The 22250-nt window shown below is 41.2% G+C and overlaps 1 protein-coding gene across 3 annotated transcripts in view; it reads left to right on the top strand.

Moving 5' to 3' along the window:
• The window catches only part of DSP (desmoplakin), a 51725-nt gene extending 30223 nt beyond the window's left edge, over positions 1-21502 (top strand). Inside the window, exons 13-24 of one of the 3 annotated variants that reach the window (XM_006138788.4) lie at positions 519-645; positions 1606-1834; positions 2427-2629; positions 3747-3913; positions 4411-4549; positions 6458-6651; positions 8103-8265; positions 9875-9958; positions 10859-10966; positions 12136-12234; positions 13831-16125; positions 17588-21502. In XM_006138788.4, coding sequence (XP_006138850.2) covers positions 519-645; positions 1606-1834; positions 2427-2629; positions 3747-3913; positions 4411-4549; positions 6458-6651; positions 8103-8265; positions 9875-9958; positions 10859-10966; positions 12136-12234; positions 13831-16125; positions 17588-20776 — 6997 coding nt within the window. In that variant the 3' untranslated portion in view covers positions 20777-21502. The remainder of the gene's footprint in view (positions 1-518; positions 646-1605; positions 1835-2426; positions 2630-3746; positions 3914-4410; positions 4550-6457; positions 6652-8102; positions 8266-9874; positions 9959-10858; positions 10967-12135; positions 12235-13830; positions 16126-17587) is intronic. The other 2 variants (XM_075921286.1, XM_006138789.4) reach the window with 2 other exon arrangements.
• The last annotated feature ends 748 nt before the right edge of the window (positions 21503-22250 follow it).

Raw genomic sequence — 22250 nt, 5'->3', positions numbered from 1 at the left:
ATCTCAGCTGCTTTGGAACCATTGGCTGTGGACACAGATTAGTGTGGACAACAGGGTACTCTAATTTGTGCCAGGGATTGGCCTGATGCGAACGAAATGTTGGAATGGGAGCTTACCCCTCTGCAAGCCACACTGAATACTTCTGGACTACAGGTGTAGATCTGGCTTGGGGAGTCTGAATTGTCTTCAGCCAAAATTTTAGTGGCGCTTGCTGTTTTGTCACATTTCTGACATCACTTTTAATATGGCCTACCTGAGAAGGAAAAAATGGTTTGTGCCCCTTTTTTTGCTTTATCTTTTCACTAGTAGATTCACATGTCTTTGTGATTAAAGTACTTTGCAGACTATCTTTAAATTAGTTACTGAATTTACTGACTTAAAAATATGCAAACGCTAAATGACACAGATAATTTCTAGTAACAGACAGGCTAGCTGGGCTTTCTCAAGATAATGTTTCCGTGATGGGCAGGAGGCATAGGAGTTCCAAATGATGATGACATTTCTTTTTCCCATCTCAGGATTGAGCAGTACTATGAAGCTATTTTGGCTCTGTGGAACCAGCTGTACATCAACATGAAGAGTCTGGTTTCCTGGCACTATTGCATGATTGACATTGAGAAAATCAGGTCCATGACTATTGCTAAGGTGGGTATTCAATAAGCCTTTAATATGACAGACCAGAAGTGCTCAACCTCTTCATACAGCTATGCCAACTGACTAGACTTAGCAGTGCTCGCTATGTCCCATTCAGCTGTGTCTCTCACACACAGTAAACACCCAGTACAGTGATTGAGAACAGCCTAAACTCATATCTCCAGGAACAGAGCAGACACTCGTTAAAGCCCTGCATGAATACAGAAATTCGGATCCAGGTCCGATGCGTGAACTGCAAAAATGGTAAACAGTACAGATGCAGATCTCTTTGGATATATGCAGATATCCATGGATTTGCAAGGCTCTGTGCATTCATATGGTAGGAGGACAGTGGGAATGAACTAGACTCCAGAACACCAATTTATCTTTAAGATGGGCCAAAGCTCAGAAAATCAAAAGCCTGAAGTACTGTACTAGTTTTGCCACTGACCACACATACTGTACTAGCACTGGTTCCACATGTAGCCATGTTTAGAACCACTGTGTTAGACTTTGATTTTGTTGTGCAAGGGGCTATATAGATTTTGTTGTGCAAGGGCCTATATTTCTTTTTATATAAACTTTCCATTAACAGAGAAGCAAAACACATTTCTGTTTGACTGTAGTTGAGAGATACTGGAAGATTAGTATGTGGGAAAGTTTGCTGTATGGTTCCTTTCATAGCCTGCCCCTCCATTATATACTGCTGGTACCGAGAGGTGATGGGACATGAACAGCAGACCCATTAAGTTACCACCAAACTGTTGCACCTAGACCATGAATGTATATCTGCTCTACAGAGGATTTATAATTCAAGGGTTTGAATTATAGATAGGCTGGGGTACTTCATTCTAAACTGTGCATCCCCTATTGTTTTGTAGTACAGCTGGGCTACTACATTTCCTGGTGATTCACCTATCATTAGCCTGCTCCAGTTCTATTTTTTTAACCAGTTCTGCATCTTTGTTTTAGCTGAAAACAATGCGCAGAGAAGATTATCAGAAAATCATAACTGATCTGGAGATCCATTACCAAGAATTCCTTCGGAACAGTCAAGGCTCGGAGATGTTTGGGGAAGATGACAAACGGAAAATCCAGACACAGTTTACTGATGCTCAGAAACTCTATCAGACATTGGTTATACAACTGCCAAATCAACAACGCCCGCAACAGCAACAGCAGCAACAGCAGCAACATACAGGTGTGATTTCAGTGATTGAATGTGTTCATTTATTTCTTTAAAATGCTTATTATGTTTAAGGTCTCTCTTCAGCTAGGTCTGATCCAATGTCCTTTAAAGCCAAGTTCATTGGGCAGTGATTTGGACCCCTACTGGCATATGAGTAATTAAGAAAATCCCCTTAAGATTCATGGTGAAGAAACTTTATTGCTTCTCCCAACAAAACAAAACAATGTTTGTTTAATAGTTTGCCTAGAGGAACAAATTGTGTTCAGTTAGAAGAGGTGTGAATCTGAATTTATCTCAGCAAAGTCAGTGGAGATGCTGTGAGTTTGCACCAGCACAAATGAAAACAGAAGTTAGCCCATATTTTGTATTTATAGTGATCAGAAAGTAAAACTTCATTTTTCCATTTCATTTTAAATAGCCTTCTCTTTATGGTCTCTAACTTTTTGTTTGTTCTAGTATAACTGCATAAGAACAGAAGAAGGTTTGGGATCTTAATTCCACAAGCCAAACAAACTGTTAGATAAAGTTGTTATTGCCTTGACTTTCATGCTAGTTCTTTGACAGGTTTCATAGACCAGTGGTTATCTCCCAATGTGTTTTACAGTGGTAGCAACTGAAGTCACTCAATTGGCATCAGTTAATGAGAGAAACAGGGAACTTGAGAAGCAGGAGGCCTGGCTGCTGACGGAACTCCAGAAAATTCGTCGTCAAATAGAAATCTGCGAGATGCGTATGGTACAACGAACCCCTCTCAGAGTAGATCAGGGGGCTTCCCACAATTTTTCAGTCAAAATAAATGAGTTACAGGTAAGGGTAGGTGGTTTTTCCCTGAATCTTTCAATTACACTGAACATTTCCCACAGACTGTTGTATTGCGTTCTAGATCAACTATGAAATAGCTAAATCCTGTTCTTTTCTCTGCATGTTTTGTGGGTATAATTGAGCGAAGACATTTTTCAAGAGGAAACTAACAATGGTTTTATGGATTGAATTTTCATTCTTCTCTTGGGGAATTAAGCAGAGACAACCATCTAATTTTAGAAGCAAACTCTGTTCAGTTGGGTGCTGGCCCCCTTGCTTTTGGCATGGACATTGGTTCACATTTTGCACATGAGCAAAAGCAATATTAACATCTTCCTGCACGGATAATTTCTACAAGACGCAGTTGTAATCTGTGTGAAATGAAGACTGGATACTTCCTGCTCATGGGCTCTGTCCCTGAATTTTTCTTCCATTGCTTTGGCTGCTGTAGACCTACGGGCTACGAACTTTGAAGCGGGGGGAGAATGAGTCAGAAAAATTATATTAGGCAGTTCCCCCTCCAGACTAAGAATTTTTGGGCATGTGCCTGTGCACGGCCTCAGTTGGGCCCATTGTGTAATGATTAAAAATATGACCCATTTCAGTTAATTGTACTAGACTTTACGTCAGTGTCCCCTTCATGCAGGATACATCAGTGGCTCAGAAAGTGATAAAATGCTGGGGGGGGTTTCCTGAACTGATTCATTTTTCAAAGGTTAATTCCCCCAGGGTCATAGAGGCTGCAAAGGCCTCTAGAAAAGCAGGACTATGGCAGTGAGGATGGGTAGTGCTGAGTAGGCACTGTTGTTGTTAGTATCTCTAGTGCTGAACTGCATGTAGGCCTGCGTGGTGGATGAGGGCTTTAGAAGAGGTGTGTCCAGTAATTCTACAGTTTTGTGCTTGTGCATAAAAATGAATAGAGTTGTGCCTACAGGTAATAGGTGACTATTATTAATCCAGGCATCTGGAAGAAAAAATGAGGACACTATTTTAGCCCTCATTGAAATCCATTAGAGGAGGTGAAATATTTTGGAGGGAAGATTATTGGCCTATATAATGCAGAATGCCTATCTAGCCACGAGAAATGTCTCAGCATAAAACAGATTTTTTTTTCTTTCATCAGGGTATACAAAATGATTCACAAACAATGTCTGACACCCTCAATAAGCATAAGGATTACTTGCCCAACTTCAGAGGCTCTGAAAAGTATGTCTATTTGCAGTTGGAGATGAATAACTTGTTTCAGAGACTGGAAAATATTAATGGTGTCTCTGCTGGCTACTTAGACAGGTAAGAAAAGCAACAACAAACCATGAACCTCAAAGATTTTCCTTTCTCTTAACTATCTCCATAGATTTTACTTAGTCCAAAGAATTGCTTTTGTTTATTATTAAAAAAAGATATTGTATCTAGGGCCTTTCATATAAATATGTAACAAAGCACGTCCTAGAATTAATATTTTAAGCCTTGATCCTGCATAGGGACGCATGTGGAATGGCCATACCCCTATGTTGATTTCCATCTCTGTCTTTGAAAAAGTCAGGTGTAGTGGGGTTTTCTTTTATATCATAGACTCCCCCTTTTGAGTAGTAAGATATAGTGAAATTATAGTGGATTTAGTGTGTGGGTTCTGAGTCATGTTGCTGGACCTGAGAGAGCCAGCTAGTCAGAGTAGGTGATCTGGTGGTTCTTTCAGGCCTTAAACACTATTGCTGTAAAATCAAATGTCCTCATTTATCCTGCTTGTGTTGTAATGGATTTATTTTGGGTTGTGTTATTTATGGCAGTTTGAATGCACTGAGGTCACTACTCCAGGTTATTCTACAAACAGAAGATATGATCAAAGTTTTTGAAGTCAGACTCACTGAAGAGGAAACGGTTGCTTTGGACCTTGATAAACTGGAGGCATACCGAGCCTGTCTGAAGGTGAGAGGTTAAAGGCCTACTGAAGTGTTGTATTGCCTGAAATTCCAGAGATGCGGAAGCAGGGGAGGTTTCCTAATGACTACAGTGGAGCTATGCTGATTTACACCAGGCCCTGTAGTGTTTAGGATGTTTCACAAGGGTGAAATTTTAACTTTCCTAACATCTTCCATGGAACAAATTTAAATCATAAGTGTTGTGTTAGCCAGCAGCCTGGAGGTGATGGTGCTGACCTCCGACCTTCCACCGAGAGTTAGGCACGTGCAATCCCAGGCACAGGCAACTGCAGGGCTGGACTCTGTATCATAGGCTCTGACTCTGATCCTGGAGCATCCAGGGGAAAAAAGTGGGTGCTTAAGTCACAGGCAGCCGGCTCCACCTTCTCCTCCCCAGTGCTCCCCATTCACTGGCAGCCCTAACAACCACAGGTCCCCACCCCGGCACAGCATCTTCTGCCCACCATGGATCAACTGTTCCAGATCAGCTGTTCTGCAGTATGCAGGAGGTGCTGGAAAGGAAGGGGAAGAGCCAGGCTTGCTTGTACTAAGGGGAGGGAGTGAGAAGGAGTGTGGGCTTAGGGGAAAGGGTGGATTGGGGGCTGGGTGTAGGGCAGAGCAGGTAGGCTGAGCACTCCCTGGCACCTGAGAAAGTCGGTGCCTCTGACCTTCATGAATAGGTTTCATCACCAAATAAGAGTTTGATTAAATTCTTTTACAGCTGGAGGTTATGAATATTTATGAATACAGTTGAAACTGTTGGGGACACTTTTTATACACTGAAATCATCATGTTTCAGATTCCTGGTGACTTTCAGGAATAAATTCCGTGTGGGGGAATGAGAGGGGTCCGCGGTGGTTCACTAAGTAACAGGGTTAATGTCTCCAGACTTGCTCCCCAAATTTCTTTTCTTACTCCATCTTCTAACTGGAGATGTCTGAAGAGTACATGATCGCCCATAGTAGATGAACTGTGCTTCTGAGGCATGATTGTGCAAGCCAGGGATGGGTGACTTTATTATGAATTTATTTGGCTATGATACCTTACAGTAGACCAGGGCTGAAAGCGAAGCAACTGCTTTGTGGTTCACTGTGGTAGAATCTAGCTGTGGAGCCAGTTGGCATTGGGAGATCATCCCAGAGTAAGGATGAGTATACCTATGCTGCTCCTCCTCCGTCCCACTTCTGGTGTTGTGGGGAAAAAGGAGGTGTGGTCAGAGCAAAGGGGCATTGGTGGGATAGCTTTCCACACACCATTCCACAGCTGTCCTTTCAGTCCTTTTCAGCCATTGTTTATTGAGAGCTTCCCGTAGGCTATTTGTACTTTCATGAGAAGGCCACTATTGAATACAGCAACAGTAAGATTGGGGAAGTACAAAAGTGGGCTGCACTTGCACAATAGGCAGTTTGGTGAGACTTCAAATTTATTATTAGTTTGTTTGGTTGTTTTTAATTCAGGGACTTCTGAGAGGTTGTTCTAAGTCTGCTGTAAAACTAACCTGAAGAATAAAGTTTTGTTTAAAAAGTCTTTGCACATCTTTACATACAGTTAGATAAAAAGTATTTGACAGTTTCTTGGCCTGATCTGCAGCTGTTCCATGTACAGCTGTATCCCCTGGAATTAAATGAGATTTTCATGTGTACAGCAACTAGAGGAGTGCAGGCCGGAATCTTCATGTATAAAATCCACTCTTTACCATTGAAAAGAGCTGAGATGGTAGCCACTGAAAATGAGAGTTCAATTCAGAAAAGCACTTACATACATGCTTAAATTTAAGCACATCCAAAAGTCCTGTTGACATCCAAAAGCTTCTGTGCTTTGGTCAAATGCTTAAACCTTAAAACATGTTTTACGTACTGTTGAAGATCAAGACCAGGAGGAAGCTAAATATTTCATTGTTTTCTCTTACACCCAGAAAATGAAAACAGACCTAAACCAGAAAAAGGCATTGCTGAACACCTTGGAGACTGAGCTGCAGAATGCAATGCAGATCCACTCACAGTCTAGCCAAGCTTATGTCCTCTATGATTTGGACCTTGGGAAGTACACTGACAAAGTCAGCCAGATAACAGATCGTTGGCAAAGGGTAGAGAAACAAATAGACCACAGGTTTGTCTATATTTCCTAATGGTCCTTTCCCTCTCCTTCCATTGTTCTTGATATTGTGATCATCATCTTGTCATAGCTAGAAGAAAAATATTGTGCTGCTGTAACCAGCATTTGGGGAATTTTGGTTGCCTCTGCATAGAGTTTTGTTTTATGGACGTGGGAAAAAGACATGCTGTTTTTTCCAAAAGTAGGACAAGCATGCTTAAAAGGACACTGTCAAGTAGGATGGGTCCAAAAGATAGAGTTTCGTTGGGTGAAGGGAGGTTTATTTACCCTAATATAGAAATAAATATTCTTGAGATTTTTTTTTTAAATGTAACTGAAAATAGTTGATAGTTTGGATTTAAAACATTCCCCTTCAGTGTTTTGTCACTTGAACTCTGCAGCATTGTGTTAGTGCATGAGAGCCAGAAAATGACACTGATTAGAAAAGAATGAAATTGAATAATCTGTATTCATTGTTTGGGTTGAATAAATTGCCTCCTCCTTCCCCCTCCCCCTGCTCAAATTGAAACTGCATAAAGAGTAAAAAGGAAATTAGATTTTTAAAATAATATTTCATTTTTAACAAACTGGAGTCAAATCCTGAAGTTTTTACTTCCGGCATTGGTGCTGGAACTTTTTTTTTTTTTTTTTTTTTAAATATAGTGGGGATGCTGAAGGCACAAACTGAGTATGGGGGGGGGGGGTTGTTACTACCTCAAGATGGGGGATGGAAGGGGATAAAGGTGGAGGAGTAGCACTTCCAGCACACCTAGTTCCCAGCACCTATGACTTCAGGCCGAATTCTGCTCTTACTTACAGTTAACAAGCCAGATTCTGCTTACACTGATACAAATCCAGAATAACTTGATCAGTGGTCCAGGTCATGATTTAAGGTCTATCAAACCCTTCCAGCCTGCACCCCCAAAGTTAACAGGAGCGTCTCCAGTGACTTTGGTGGGAATTAGATCAAGCACTCATGTGGTATCCTCACTAGGGATGCTTAAATGTGTGTAATTAAATCACTGTGTAACTGCTAAAAAAAATTCAGCAGTTACATGCAAAGCAGCAGTCAGCTCTCTAGGAGCCTGTGTGTAACAGAACATTAACCAATGAGCCTAAGGTCATCAGTTAACTGTTTACATGATTACGCTTTCACATCCTTAATCCTCACACAAGAGTTAGACAGCAAAATCCACATCAGGTAACTACATAAGTGGTCTGAAGTTAAGAATGGCTGAGAACTCATGATTTGCACTGACATTTGTAAATAAGAGCAGTTATTTAGGTACCTAAGTATGAATTTAGATGTTAAATTCAGCATACAAATTTGAAAATGTTGATCTTAAGTTGTCTTTTGGCAGCTGCTATTTTACCTCTTGTACTAATGAGCACAAAGTGATGGAATTGTTTAAACATTAGAAAACCGTGATTGTACTTTTCACATTAATTTTTTTTCTCTTTTCTAGATCTTGGGATCTAGAAAGACAGGTCAAACAGCTGAAAACTTATCGTGATTTGTACCAGGCTCTGAACAAGTGGATCTGTGAAGCTAAGCGCAAGCAAGATACTATTGAGGCTGTGAAATTAGGAGATTGCAACACCATCATAAGATATTCACAAGAGCAGAAGGTACATGAGATGTTACTGCAGTGTGTTCTGAGAGAGAGATTTTTAAAAAGTATTTATAATAATAGCAATTGTCTTCATAGCAGTGACTTGTTTTGAGTTGGAAAATATTTGATTACTACTCCTCCCTCCCGCGGCCCCCCTCCCCCAAAAGTCAGAGGCAAAAAGATATGTCATGGTTTATATGGTGTCAGTTGAAAAGTTGGTTAAACTAAGCCATGTGAGAAATGCAGCAACCATCCTGAGATGCTCCCCCAACTGGCTTACAATATTTCAGAATAGCACTTATGCCTAAACATGGAAAATACTCTTCTTATTTGCTATTTCCATTTTTGGGTCTGTGACTACTATAGCTTTCTTTTAAAATGCGTGATTTTACTCCTATCTGTCATACAAATCGGTCTCTCTACCGTCTACTGATATCCAGTCGATGTACCAAATCTTTGGCCTCCTCCTTGGTTGTCTTCCCTCTGCAGTCTTGCAAGGGCCATCCAGCCATTATGACTCTTAGGGCCTAATATGAAAATCAGGCTGACCTATGTATTTTCTCAGTGTTGTTCATAAGTATGACATTATTAGGGTTGTTACTTCTATGGTAATTGTCATCCTATAAATAAGGTAGATAGCTGACAATCCTAGAGGTCCCACAACAGGACACTGGATTTCATGGCCAGTCTGTTCTGATCTGGAAATACTGTCCTCCAACTCTTTAAAATACTGTGTCTGTCACAGCTGAGTCCTTGCTATGGGTTGAGTGTTGAGAAATGCCAGATATTTCTGCGCCAACTCATCCCTGCTCAAAATAAAGTATAATTTTGCTCTCATAATTTCTGAACTATTTTCAGGGGGAATAAATGAAAATCCTAGTGCCTCCTAGAGTTCAGGGTCAGGAATGGTTTTGTCCTTAGGCATTAAAATGGGACTCCAAAAAGACTAGGTTCAGTTCGTGACCCTGCCACTGACTTTCTGTATGTTGTTGTTCAAATCACCTATGACCCGACTATGAAGTTTTTCCTCATACTGGTTAGCACTTACTGTCACAAATAGTCCCATTGCAGTCCACAGTGCTACTCATGTGAGTAACTGCCCATGGCTTGGCTTTACAGTTTGGCCCCCAATCTATGTGTACCTCAGTTCTATATAAAAGGAAGGGAGAGGAGCAGTAATACTGTCTCTATTGTGCAACAGCACAGCCAAGCAATGAGCACAGACCCTCTTAGACTCACACCCACCCACCTCCTTGCACATCACCACCTTTGAACTTAATCCAAGGAAGTCTAATTGATGTCAGTTTTATGATGAGGTACAGCAGGAAAACCAAGTTTAAAAAAGTGGTTTTGATGGATAGAAGCTAAAGCCAGGCACTTCTCAAATCCAGAGGTTGTTACTCAGTCCTTGGGTATGTTTCCATTGATATCAATGAGCATTAGTCCATAGAAGGGCTGAGTAACAGTAAGGGTTTTAGGGTTATGACTTCTATGGTTTCGTCATATTATATTGCAGTCACCCTTTCAAGAAAATGACAGTCACCCGCTGTTCTCCTCAATGAAGGAGAATCTTGGCAAGTGGAAATGCAGTAAGTTTTTATGTAATTTTATTGTTTCCCGGACAGAACTTGCATAGTGAAATAACAGGAAAACGAGACAAAGTGGAGGAGGTTCTCAAGCAAGCGGATCTGTGTGCAGCTGCAATTAAGGTAGACTTATTCCCGCATTTCAACGAGGAATGGCTTTTTTTTAATTATATGGACCCTCTCCTGCACTTTTCAGTTAGCTTGTCCTGAGGCAAAGTTCCCATAGTCATCCCTTTCATATTGGACTGTATGTGCAGAAATTGTTTGTGTAAAGCTTGGGGAAGGAGGATTTAATGAAAGCAATTTGTATACTAGTTTCTTGCTTATTTAGGGCTATCGTGTCCATTGATTGTGGCATGCAGCTCCCACTAACATCTGCTGGATTTTTGGAAGAAGATGAAAGGCATTATATATCCAGACCAAATTTTCTACTTCACACATTAAAACAGGAGTGGACAAGAAATCTCAGGCCTCTGGGTTGCCAAGGTTAATGCAGATTAGGGGGGAAGAAGAGGGGAATATAATAGCCACAAAGGTCAAGAAAGATCCGCAGGGGACTATTACAGTGGTCTTTGGCTTTCTGTGTGGCTTGCTCTTGTCTCCATGTTTCTCCCAGCCCCATCACATGCTCTACAGTGGTAGCACTGTCGTGTTTGGCATGTGTTCACATCCTTTGTGTGATGTAAAAAGACAGAAAGGAGGTGATTCTGTTGATGTTCTAGTGACAAACATGACGTGGAACGATTGCACCCAGGACTCCTTCCACGTCTAACCATGTCACCTCCGTCACAGAGAGCCACGTGCTTGTCCTGTCTACACAGCACACACACGCTCTCATCTGAGTCTCCTCTGCAGTATTCAGGGATATCAGATTCCCCCTTAATCCAAAAAAAGAGGAGGCCATATGTCCTTTTAGACCAATAAATACTTGTCTATAAATACTTGTCTAAAAATCTCTGCTCCAGGAGTGGTTTCTCATCGTTCATTAAAAATGCATTGTGTTCTATTCCCATTCTTTTACAGGATTATGAATTACAGGCTGCTTCCTATAGCTCTGGTTTGGAAACTTTGCTCTGCATACCTATCAAGAGGACTATAGTTAAGTCACCTGCAGGACTGATTCTTCAAGAGGTACGTTGCTTTCCACCTCGACCTTTGTTGATTGTATTCATTCACTTGAGATGTTTCATCTGGTGCTTCAGCTGATATCTGGCTAGAAACGCTTGCTGAATCCTAATTGCTAGCACTACTGTTGTTTTGGGGCCATGTGCATTTCTGTTAAACCACGCTAGTCTCTTAAGGGAAAAGTCTTCCCATCATGCCATGCCTGACTTGTCAGACATTGCTCAGGGCAGTTCCAGGGGGTTCAGTGGATAGATCCACCTGTGGAACAGCAACAAAGCTGCTCACATACGGATGTGCTTAATGATTGATCCACATTGTCATGTATCCTACATTCCAATTCTTCCTTCTGGATCACCCAATCTTCTTTCATGTCCCTGTTGAGAGAGCCCCCAGTGCAGTGGTAGTGCATCAGTTTCACTGTGGGCAAATCCCCCTTTGGAGTCAGAAAATAGGAGAGAGAAGTTCTGTGCCATTGTGACTGCTTCACTGTCAGAAATGTTACATTCCATTTTATTTTGTACATCCAAAAAAGTTAGAAGCTGCCATGGCATTCTATTTGTAATGTTTCACTTCCGCATGTCACCACTGAATAGATAATTTCTGAATCTGTTGCTTTTCAAAATAAAACTACAAGTGTGAAACCTTCCTCTCTTATCCTAGGAGCAGAGTTGAGATCCATGGTTGAAATATAGAAGTGCTGTTCCATTAAATCTCCCTAATCAACTCATAGGGCAGGGCAGAACTGTCATTTCCATTTTACAGGTGGGGCACAGAGACAGTAAGGGCAACATTTTTTCAAAAGTGCCAAAGCCATTTTTGAAAATGGAATTTTGGTTATTTAGTCACTTAGGTGCTTTTGAAACTTTTACCTGAAGTGATTTGTTCCAGTCACACAGGAAATACATGGTGATGCAGGAAATCTAACCCAGGATTTCCTTGTAGTGAGGAAAATGGATCTTGGAAAAAGGAGACAGTTTTCTCAAAAAGGGGCATTTCCCATCCCAAAGTCTCTACGGTTATCATCAGGAGTTATTTGAAGGCAAAGAATGAGCTTCATACTCTCTAAATTGATGTTTCTTGGAAGACATTTAAACCACTGAAAAATCCCGAACTCCTATTTGGTCTCATACAGCTTTCTAATACAGACTGACCATGGTTTTATTTTTATTTTCCAGGCTTCAGATATTCAATCTCGGTACATAGAGCTTCTTACAAGATCAGGGGATTATTTCAAATTCTTAAGTGAAATACTGAAGAGCATGGAGGATTTGAAGGTAACCTGCTTGTTTTATTTCCTGTACTTTCCATTGTCACCACAGTATCTGACAGTCAAGTGTAAGTGGGCAAAAGCTTTCTTCCATAGTGAAATGCAAAACAAAGCATTGGAAACAAAAAAATATGCTGGATTGTATCAACAGCAAGTTACTTAAGCTTCACAATGCACTCATGAAATAGGCAAATCAATTCATTCTCCCCATTTTACAGATAGGAATAATGACTTGCAGGGCCAATTTTGAGGTGAAATAGAAGCTGATGTATATTAGACTTACCCATGAGGTGGGAATATCAGAAGTACCCCACCTAGTTGGTCAAGAATTTGGCCTAGAAGTAGTCATGCCAACCCTGACTACTTCTGTAAGCCTCACATTTATTTATTGGGCCTGAGTCTGATTTTTGTGTCCTTCCACTGATTTTTAGTAACTTTACTGCTGGTGTGATTCATCATGATGAGACCAGAATCAGGTCCGAATGAGAGGTCATGTGTTAGGAATGTAAGGTACATGTAGGAAAGTGATTGGTTGCAATGTAGTAAGCTCACATAAATAGGTTCATTTAAGGGCACATGTGTGCCTTTTGGATACACCACTTCTGAAGGAGCTTCCCTAGAGTACAGGGGAAATGTGCCCAATTCTATGCTCCTTTAATGGTATATAATCCACTCACTCTGCTGTACTAATCCTGTGCTATAGAGCAGAGAAGACAACTGGGTTCCTATCTCTTGGGGCACTGTGGGCTTATAGGAGAGGGGGTTATGAATAAGGCTAATATTTTGTCTCAGATATTTTTAGTAAAAGTCCTGGACTGGTCATGGGCAATGACTTTTACTAAAAATATCCATTACCAAAATCAGCTGTGGAGTCCCTACACTGCCTGCAATGGCTTGGTAGCTGACGGGGCCTGCTCATAGCCCCAAGGTCCCTCACTGGTGCTGGAAACTCTGGGGAGTCTCAGTGCCGCCCATGACAGGAAGCTCTGGGGTACCATAGTCACCCGCAACAACTCCAGACTCTGAGGTAACAGCATAGCCCATGGCAGCTCCAAGGCACTGCTGCCTGTGGTGGCTAGGAGCTGTGAGCTACCCTCACTGGATGGCGGGAGGACGGGACACTCTGCAGCTCCCAGTTCATAGGCTGAATTCATAGAGGTCATTGGAAGTTACAAGTTCCGTGACTTCTGTAACCTCCATGAAAGAATTGTAGCCTGTGGTACAAAGAGTATTAATTGTTAGTAAATTCTGGGTGGAGGGCAACTTAGAAGTGTTTTGAGGCTAAGGTATTCCATTAATTTACAACAGCATATAGTGTTGTGAGCTTTGATCTTGCCAGACCAAAAAGCTAGTTTGGGCCATCCATACTCACAGCAGGAAGAACCTTACTTTGGAAGTCGTCCTATTGATTTTCCAGAGTAAGGTACTTCTTGGTGTGAAGATGGGCATCTGAATCTGTCCTGATGTGATGAAATAAAAGTCTTGCTTCTTCTTGGGGATGTTCCTTATGATTTGTGGCTGGCTATTAAGGCTTAATTTATGGGATGGGTTTGAAATCATTATCACAGCCTTTTTTGTTTTTTTTTCAAATTTGATCCCACAGATGAAAACCACTAAAATTGAAATGTTAGAAGAAGAGCTCAGGCTTTCCAGAGATGCAAATTCTGATAATAGCAACAAACATAAATTTCTGGAACAGAATCTGCAGAAGTTCCAGATGGAATGTTCCCAGCTCAAAACAAAGCTCACGAGTCTGGAGGAGCTGAAGAGACAAGCCGAGATGGATGGCAATTCTACTAAGCAAAACCTGGACAAATGCTATGCTCAGATCAAGGATCTCAATGACAGGATAACAAGATTGACTTATGAGATTGAAGATGAGAAAAGGAAAAGGAAGCAGATGGAGGACAGATATGAGCAGCAGAAAAATGAGAATGATCAACTGCAGAAAACAAGACAAAATGAGAAAGATAGCCTGAGCTGGCAAAAGATAGAGTCTGAGAAGGTCATCAAGGAGAAGGAGTACGAGGTAGAAAAGTTAAGGATGCTGCTCCAGGATGAGGGCGCGCGGAAGAGGGAGTATGAAAATGAATTGGCTAAGGTAAGAAACCAGTTTAAGGAGGAGATGAGTAATTTAAAGAACAAGTATGAGACTGAAATTAATATTAAGACGACCACAATCCATCAGCTATCTTCTCAAAAAGAAGATGATGCCAAAAGTCTCAGAAACCAGTTGGATAGACTGGCAAGGGAGAACAGAGACCTTAAAGATGAGATTGTGAGGCTCAATGATGCCATTTTGCAAGCAACAGAGCAACGGAGGAGGGCAGAAGAAAATGCTCTTCAGCAGAAAGCATGTGGTTCTGAAGTGTCACAGCAGAAGCAACAGCTGGAGCTGGAGTTGAAACAGATAATTCAGGTGCGGAATGAAGACAACACCAGGTACAAGCAGGCTCTTGAAGAGGCTTCATCAACCATCCAGGAAAAAAATAAGGAGATAGAAAAATTAAAGATTCAACTTCAGGAAGAAACTAAAAGCCAATGGCAACTTGAAAATGAATTGGCTAAGGTAAGGAACAATTTTGATGAGGAAATCATTAATTTAAAGAGCAAGTATGAGACTGAAATTAATATCACGAAGACCACAATTCACCAGATTACTGTGCAAAAAGAAGAGGACACAAATAGTTACCGAACACAGCTTGACAATGCCATGAGAGAAAACAGGAATTTGTGTGAGGAAATTAGGAGACTGAAGAACACAATAAGTCAGACAACAGAGAATCTTAGAAAAATAGAAGAAAATGCTCAGCAGCAGAAAGCAACTAGCTCAGAGATCTCCCAGAAGAAACAACAGCTGGAGGTTGAGCTAAAACAGGTGATTCAGATGCACTCTGAAGAAAGCATGCGATACAAGCAGTCACTTGATGATGCTACCAGGACAATTCAGGAGAGAAACAAAGAGATTGAAAGACTGAGAAAGTCGTTTGAAGTTGAAACAAGTAAGAGAAAAGGTGTGGAGGAGGAAAATAAGCAACTACAAAGAGTTCAGTTTGATCTGCAGAAGGCTAATGCCAGTGCAACAGAAACCATCAACAAACTGAGGATCCAGGAACAGGAACTGACGCGACTGAAAATTGAATACGAAAGAATTTCACAAGAGAAAAAAGGGAAGGATCACGAAAGTGCAAAGTTCCAAAGCACTGTAAAAGACTTACAGCTCCAGAAACGTAAATTGGAAGAGGAACTTGGTAGGCTGAATAAAAGTGCAACGGAGGAGTCTTCCAAGAGGAAGAAAGTAGAAGAGGAATTAGAAAGTATGAGGCGATCTTTCAGAGAGCAGTCAGTTAGAATCAACAGTCTCACTCAGCAGATAGAAGAAGTGTCCATTGTAAAGAAAAGGAGCGAAGATGACCTTAGGCACCAGAGAGAGGCACTAGATAGTCATCTAAGAGAGAAGCAGAGATGCGTGGAGGAGATAAGAAAATACACATCCGAGATTGAAACTTTAAGCCATCAGTTGGTTCAAGAACAGGAACATTTAAAACAGGCTCACCTACGAAATGAGCACTTGCAGAAAGCTATTGAAGACAAAAGCAGGAGCCTGAATGAGTGCAAAATAGAAATCGAAAGGTTTCAGTCTCTTACTGAGAATCTTACCAAGGAACACTTGATGTTAGAGGAAGAATTGCGCAATTTAAGATTGGAATATGATGATCTAAGAATGGGCAAAAGCGAAGCTGATAGTGAAAAAAATGCTACTATTGTTGAACTAAAGAACCAACTCAAAACAAGCAGCAAGCAAACCCTGGAACTTCAGGGGCTGATTAATGATTTACAGAGAGAAAGGGAAAATTTGAGACAGGAAATTGAAAAATTCCAAAAGCAGGCTCGAGAGGTATTCACAAATATTTGATCACGGCTTTACTGTCTCTCCGATGTAATTGACTCAAATGGCTTTTTGAATCAATTTCATTTACTCTTTGCTGTTTTAATTATATTTGATTAATCTTCCCTTTTTGAATTTGATTTTTAAAATACAGAGTTAGATCCTGGTCTCTTTTCTAGCTTCTCTGCACCTCTCAAGAAGTGTCAATGGGCCATAACGCTGTCTTACCCATCCAGTTGAGGATTCCCCCAGGGTGGAGGAAACCCTAGCTTCTGTACAAATTCCCACCTTACAGCCACAGGGGAAAGAGGGAGTACAAGAGAAAGTGCCGGGGCTGCAACTGTGTTTTAAGGTAGTATCCCAGAAGCTTGTATGCTCCTTGGAGACTTTCATCCAGCACAAGTGAAAAGCAGTCCTGAGGCTATTGTAAGTTGCACCAGGTGCTCAACCAGCTATGCTCTCTGGAAATGAAGAGCTGCAAAAGTGACTTAGGGACTTTGACTCTTCTCCTCCAGTGGGTTGAGCATATCTTTGTTAAGCATATGTCACTAGATTGCATGATATATTTAAGCTCACATAACTATGAAATACATAGTTATTATATGCTCTCTGTTACAAAATAATCCTTCATAACTCTGCTACCTTGTAGTTTCATTTCACATCTTCAGTGTTTATTTCAAACTACTTTTTATTCTATCATCAGTATTTGCCTTCTGATCCAGTTCTCAGCATTCTTTCCCTTTGTGTATTTCATTTTACACTCCTAATATTTTCTTTTTTCATATAAATATTTCATGTCTTTGTGTGTATTTGTAGAGAGATAGACAAACATGTATATTACATACAAAGTCGATTGATTTTAATACAGTTGATGTGTGTAGAGCACGCATTGCTATATAGCTCTGTGTAAATACTCATAAGTTCTTTGAATTTGACTACCTTTAATGTAATTGAAGTTCAAGAAAAAAATGGGGAATTGAAATTGAAAATTATAGACGAGGAAAAATAAATAATGTTAATATTAATTTTAATGTACTTGTGACCACATTCTCAGATGGTGTATATTGGCAAAAGTAAATGGTGTTATGCCAGTTTTCACCAGTTGAGGATGAGGGGCTGGAGTAAAAATGTAGTCAAAATGTAACAGTCACCATAAAGTCAAGGCTTGCTTAAGCCACAGTCAGAAATAAAACCAAGACCATTTGGATGGGATGCAGTACACTTGTTCTGGTCTACAAGTGAAAAATGGGTATGATGCAGGATATGCTGGGTGGTAATAGAATAGTTTTCAGAGAAGGTGTCAGAGTATAAAAAAGTATTCATAATTCTTGGATACAGGACAGGGATATTCAAAAGAAGATTTTCCAGAGCCAATAAGTGATAGGTTAGGTTATGGGGAAAGGATAAAGAACATAGTAGATGGGGAATTATAACATTTTGTTCTCTCAATTTTTTACATTTTAAATTTTAGGCCTCCACCAGGATTCAAGAATCCCAAAGTCAGTATACTCACATTATGCAAGAAAGAGAGACCCTGCTGATAAAAATAAGCACTTTGGAACAAGACAAGGCAAGGCTACAGAGATTAGAAGAAGAGCTGAACCGTGCAAAAGTTACACTGGAAACAGAGTCTCGTTTGAAACAGCGGCTGGAAAGTGAGAAACAACAAATCCTAAATGACTTAAATCAGTGGAAGAGCCAGTATTCCCGAAAGGAAGAGTCCATTAGAAAGATTGAATCTGAGAGAGAAAAGAGCGAGAGGGAGAAGAATGCCCTGAGAAGTGAGATTGAAAGGTTACAAATGGAGATTAAGAGGATTGAAGAGCGATACAAGTGCAGGCTGGAAGAGCTCAGCTGCAAAAGTCAATCAGAGATGGAGGCCGAGCGCCTCAGACTGCAAAGGGAGATTGAAAAACTGAAGCATCGCCCATGTGGATCCCACAGATGTACTCAGACAGAGGAGGACTTTGCCATTGATCCTTCCAAATTGCTGTTTAATGGGCTGCGGAAGAAAATTACAGCAATTCAGCTCTATGAATGTCAGTTGATAGATAAAAGCACCCTGGATAAGCTCCTGAGGGGGCAAAAATCAGTGGAGGAAGTTGCTGCAGACATTGAACCTTATCTTAAAGGGGCAGGGGCTATTGCAGGAGCATCTCCAACTCCCAAGGAGAAATACACTTTGTTGGAGGCTAAACGGAAGCAGCTGCTTACCCCAGAAAATACCGTCTTGCTTTTAGAAGCCCAGGCAGCTACAGGAGGTGTGATTGACCCACACAGAAATGAGTTGCTGACTGTGGACAGTGCACTTGCCAGAGACCTAGTTGACTTTGATGACCGAGAACAAATCTATACAGCAGAAAAGGCTATTACGGGATTTAAAGATCCATTCTCAGGAAAAACAGTGCCGGTGTCAGATGCCATCAAGAAAAATCTGATTGACAGGGAAACTGGGATTCGCCTGCTTGAGGCCCAAATGACTGCCGGAGGCATTGTTGACCCTGTCAACAGTGTTTTCTTGCCAAAAGATGTTGCTTTATCTCGTGGCTTGATTGACCAAGACCTTTACAGAGTCTTGAATAACCCTCACAATGCTTCAAAGAGTTTTATTGATCCTGCAACCAAGAAGGCGATCAGTTACATGCAGTTGAGAGAAAAATGCAGGATAGAACCTCACACTGGTTTACTTCTCCTTCCGGTGCATAAGAGAGGCATGTCATTTCAGGGGCTAAGGCGTCCTGTCCTCGTAAGTGAATTGGTCAGTTCTGGAATTATTCAGGAATCCACAGCAAATGATCTTGAAACTGGGGCAATTAGTGTGGAAGAAGTAAATGACAAAATTAAGGATTTCCTCCAGGGCTCTAGTTGCATTGCAGGGATCTACAATGAGGCCACTAAAGAGAAGCTTGGCATTTACCAGGCCATGAAAATCGGCTTGGTTAGACCGGGTACAGCCCTTGAGCTTCTAGAAGCCCAAGCAGCCACTGGTTTCATGGTGGATCCTGTCAGCAATATGAGACTACCAGTTGAGGAAGCTTACAAAAGAGGCCTTGTTGGAATTGAATTTAAAGACAAACTTCTGTCTGCTGAAAGAGCAGTCACAGGGTACAAAGACCCAGAAACTGGTAACATCATCTCCTTGTTCCAGGCCATGAATAAGGAGCTCATTGAGAAAGGCCATGGCATTCGTTTGCTGGAGGCTCAGATTGCCACGGGGGGAATTATTGACCCCAAAGAAAGTCACCGTTTGCCGGTTCACATGGCATTCAGTCGAGGTTACTTCAATGAAGAACTTAGTATGATTCTCTCAGATCCAAGTGATGATACAAAGGGCTTTTTTGATCCCAACACAGAGGAAAATCTGACCTACCTGCAGCTGAAAGAAAGGTGCATAAAAGATGAAGCAACAGGGCTCTGTCTTCTCCCCCTGAGAGACAAGAAAAAAATGGTACAAACTTCACAGAAGAACACACTTAGGAAACGCAGGGTTGTCATTGTTGATCCAGATACAAACAGGGAAATGTCAGTGCAGGAGGCATATAGTAAAGACCTCATAGATTACAACACCTACCTGGAACTTTCTGAACAGGAGTGTGAATGGGAAGAAATAACAATTACCGGATCAGATGGAAGCACAAGAGTGGTCCTCGTTGACAGAAAAACAGGCAGTCAGTATGACATTCAGGATGCTATTGATAAAGGTCTTGTTGACAGGAAATTTTTTGAGCAGTACCGTTCTGGAAGCTTGAGCCTTACACAGTTTGCAGACATGATTTCCTTGAAGAATGGCGGCGATGAAGTATTTAGGCATGAGTCAGTAACTAAAGCTCCCACAGTGCTGAGTGTCAGGAGTTCTTCAGTGAGAAAAAGTGGTTCTTTTTCATCACCCCTGGAGGAATGCAGCCCCATTGCAGCCATATTTGATACTGAAAACTTGGAGAGAATCTCCATTTCAGAAGCTATGCAGCGGGGCATTGTTGACACCATTACAGGACAGCGGTTGCTTGAAGCGCAAGCCTGTACAGGAGGAATAATGTGCCCTACCACAGGCCAGAGGCTTTCGCTTCAGGATGCAGTCACACAGGGCATCATTGATCATGATATGGCCACAAGACTCAAGCCAGCTCAGAAGGCCTTCTTAGGGTTTGAAGGCTTAAAGGGTAAGACTAAAATGTCAGCAGCAGAAGCAATGAAGGAAAAATGGCTGCCTTATGAGGCTGGTCAGCGCTTTCTTGAATTCCAGTACCTCACCGGAGGCCTTGTTGATCCAGAAGTTCATGGGAGAATAAGTATGGAGGAAGCCATTAGAAAAGGGTTGATTGATGGTCGGAGTGCTCAGAGATTGCAAGACACTAACAACTATACCAAAATTCTGACCTGCCCCAAGACCAAGCTGAAAATATCCTACAAAGATGCAATGAGTCGCTCAATGGTGGAGGACATCACTGGGCTGAGACTATTGGAAGCGGCTTCTGTTTCATCCAAAGGTATCTCTAGTCCATATAATGTCTCCTCTGCACCTGGCTCCCGCTCAGGCTCCCGCTCAGGTTCCCGCTCAGGCTCCCAAAGTGGATCCAGGAGAGGAAGTTTTGATGCATCAACAAGTTCTTCATATTCTTATTCCTGTTCAGCCTTCAGCAGCAGTTCTATTGGGCGTTAGTAGTCAGTTAGCAAGTGTATCTGAATTTTTAATTTCATATAGGTGAATCTTGTATTACTTTCACTTAAACAAAGCAAACTGGTTTGTGGTGATATTATTATTTGCTTGGGTGCCGTGACTTCGGTGGAAAATAAAGTCATGCCCAAACTAAATCATAAAGTCCTTTCTGGGTGTGTTTAACTTCTGTACTCTTCTTAAAAAGCTGTAAAATGTTTCGGGTGTAGACTTTTGAATAGAAGATTGCAGTACAGCAAAACGCAACCAAGTGATGAATTTCATTTTTTAATGTTTGGATTTTTGATTAATCTCTTGTATATTTTGCATGGGCTATTGTTTGCTTCTCCCATTTCCATACCCTCAAAATTTGTAAGCTGATAACCAAGATTTGAAAATATTTGTAACTGTTTTAATTCTCCCCTCCCTCAGGCTAGCCATTTTATTTTAGTTTGTTTTTTAAAGAGAAGGAAAATGCATTTCCTCATAAGTTTGATTTCTGGTCAATAATATGAGAAGCTGTAGCCTCTTCCCCAGATAATGTACTTGGTTGACTGTTCATTTATAATTTCATTATTGGGGGGGGGGATTATTATTAGCATGTACTTTCTTTCACTATATATTTCCTATATTTTCTACTCATTTTGCATGGAAAATAAACATGTAACACCAAAAAAAAAAAAAAAAAAAAAAGGCTGACTGCTGCATTCTGGCAATAAACTTTTAAACTTTTACAGTAGTTTGTGGTTTATTTTAAAATTCAGACATGAATGGAAGGAAGAAAAGTAGAGTGCTTTTATTTGCCAAAAGAGAACAATTGTTTGCTGTGCCTTAATTACTATAAAAATTCATGATGTTAACTCTTGAGACCCAGAAACTTTTGTCAGTCCCATATCTTCATGAGCATAGACATCTAATTCTGCATTTTCCAAAAGAAAATAAAGACATGAACAATGGCCCCAAAAGCAGAAGGCCACTTTTCATATCTGATTTCAGTTAAGCACAGAGGATTTTTTTTTTCTCACCAGTGTTCCAAGCGTGTTATTTGCAACACAAGCAGAACACCCGGGAGCAGATTTTTCTCTGCAGGAGGGTAGCCATCAGCCAGCACAAAGACAGGTTTAGCCAAACACAGGATGATGGCCCAGCATGAAGGGATCTTTGTACAGCAACTTTAGTAGCTCCTGTAATGCCTACATATATGTGGTTAATGCAGAGGGCCTAACCTGTGAAATGGCATTTGGCGGGGACGTTTTTGTTCCCTGACACTCTGTGGTTGCTGTTACAGTTCCACTGGGGCTCTTGGCATGCAACACAAGTTATGGTCTCCTTTAGACTGCTTTGACTTGCACTGGTCTCATCCTCCTACTGTAAAGTGGGTCCAGAATCAAGGAGCAGAAACATGGCTCAAAGTTCCCTCTGGTCCACTGCACCGAGTGGTCTGCAGAAGAGAGTACAGCAAGAAATGTAATGTCTGTGT

Source organism: Pelodiscus sinensis, chromosome 2 (genome assembly GCF_049634645.1).
Source record: "Pelodiscus sinensis isolate JC-2024 chromosome 2, ASM4963464v1, whole genome shotgun sequence".
Taxonomy (NCBI): Eukaryota; Metazoa; Chordata; order Testudines; family Trionychidae; genus Pelodiscus; species Pelodiscus sinensis.
Note: the sequence above shows the minus strand (reverse complement) of the source record. Positions and strands in the feature narration are given on the sequence as shown.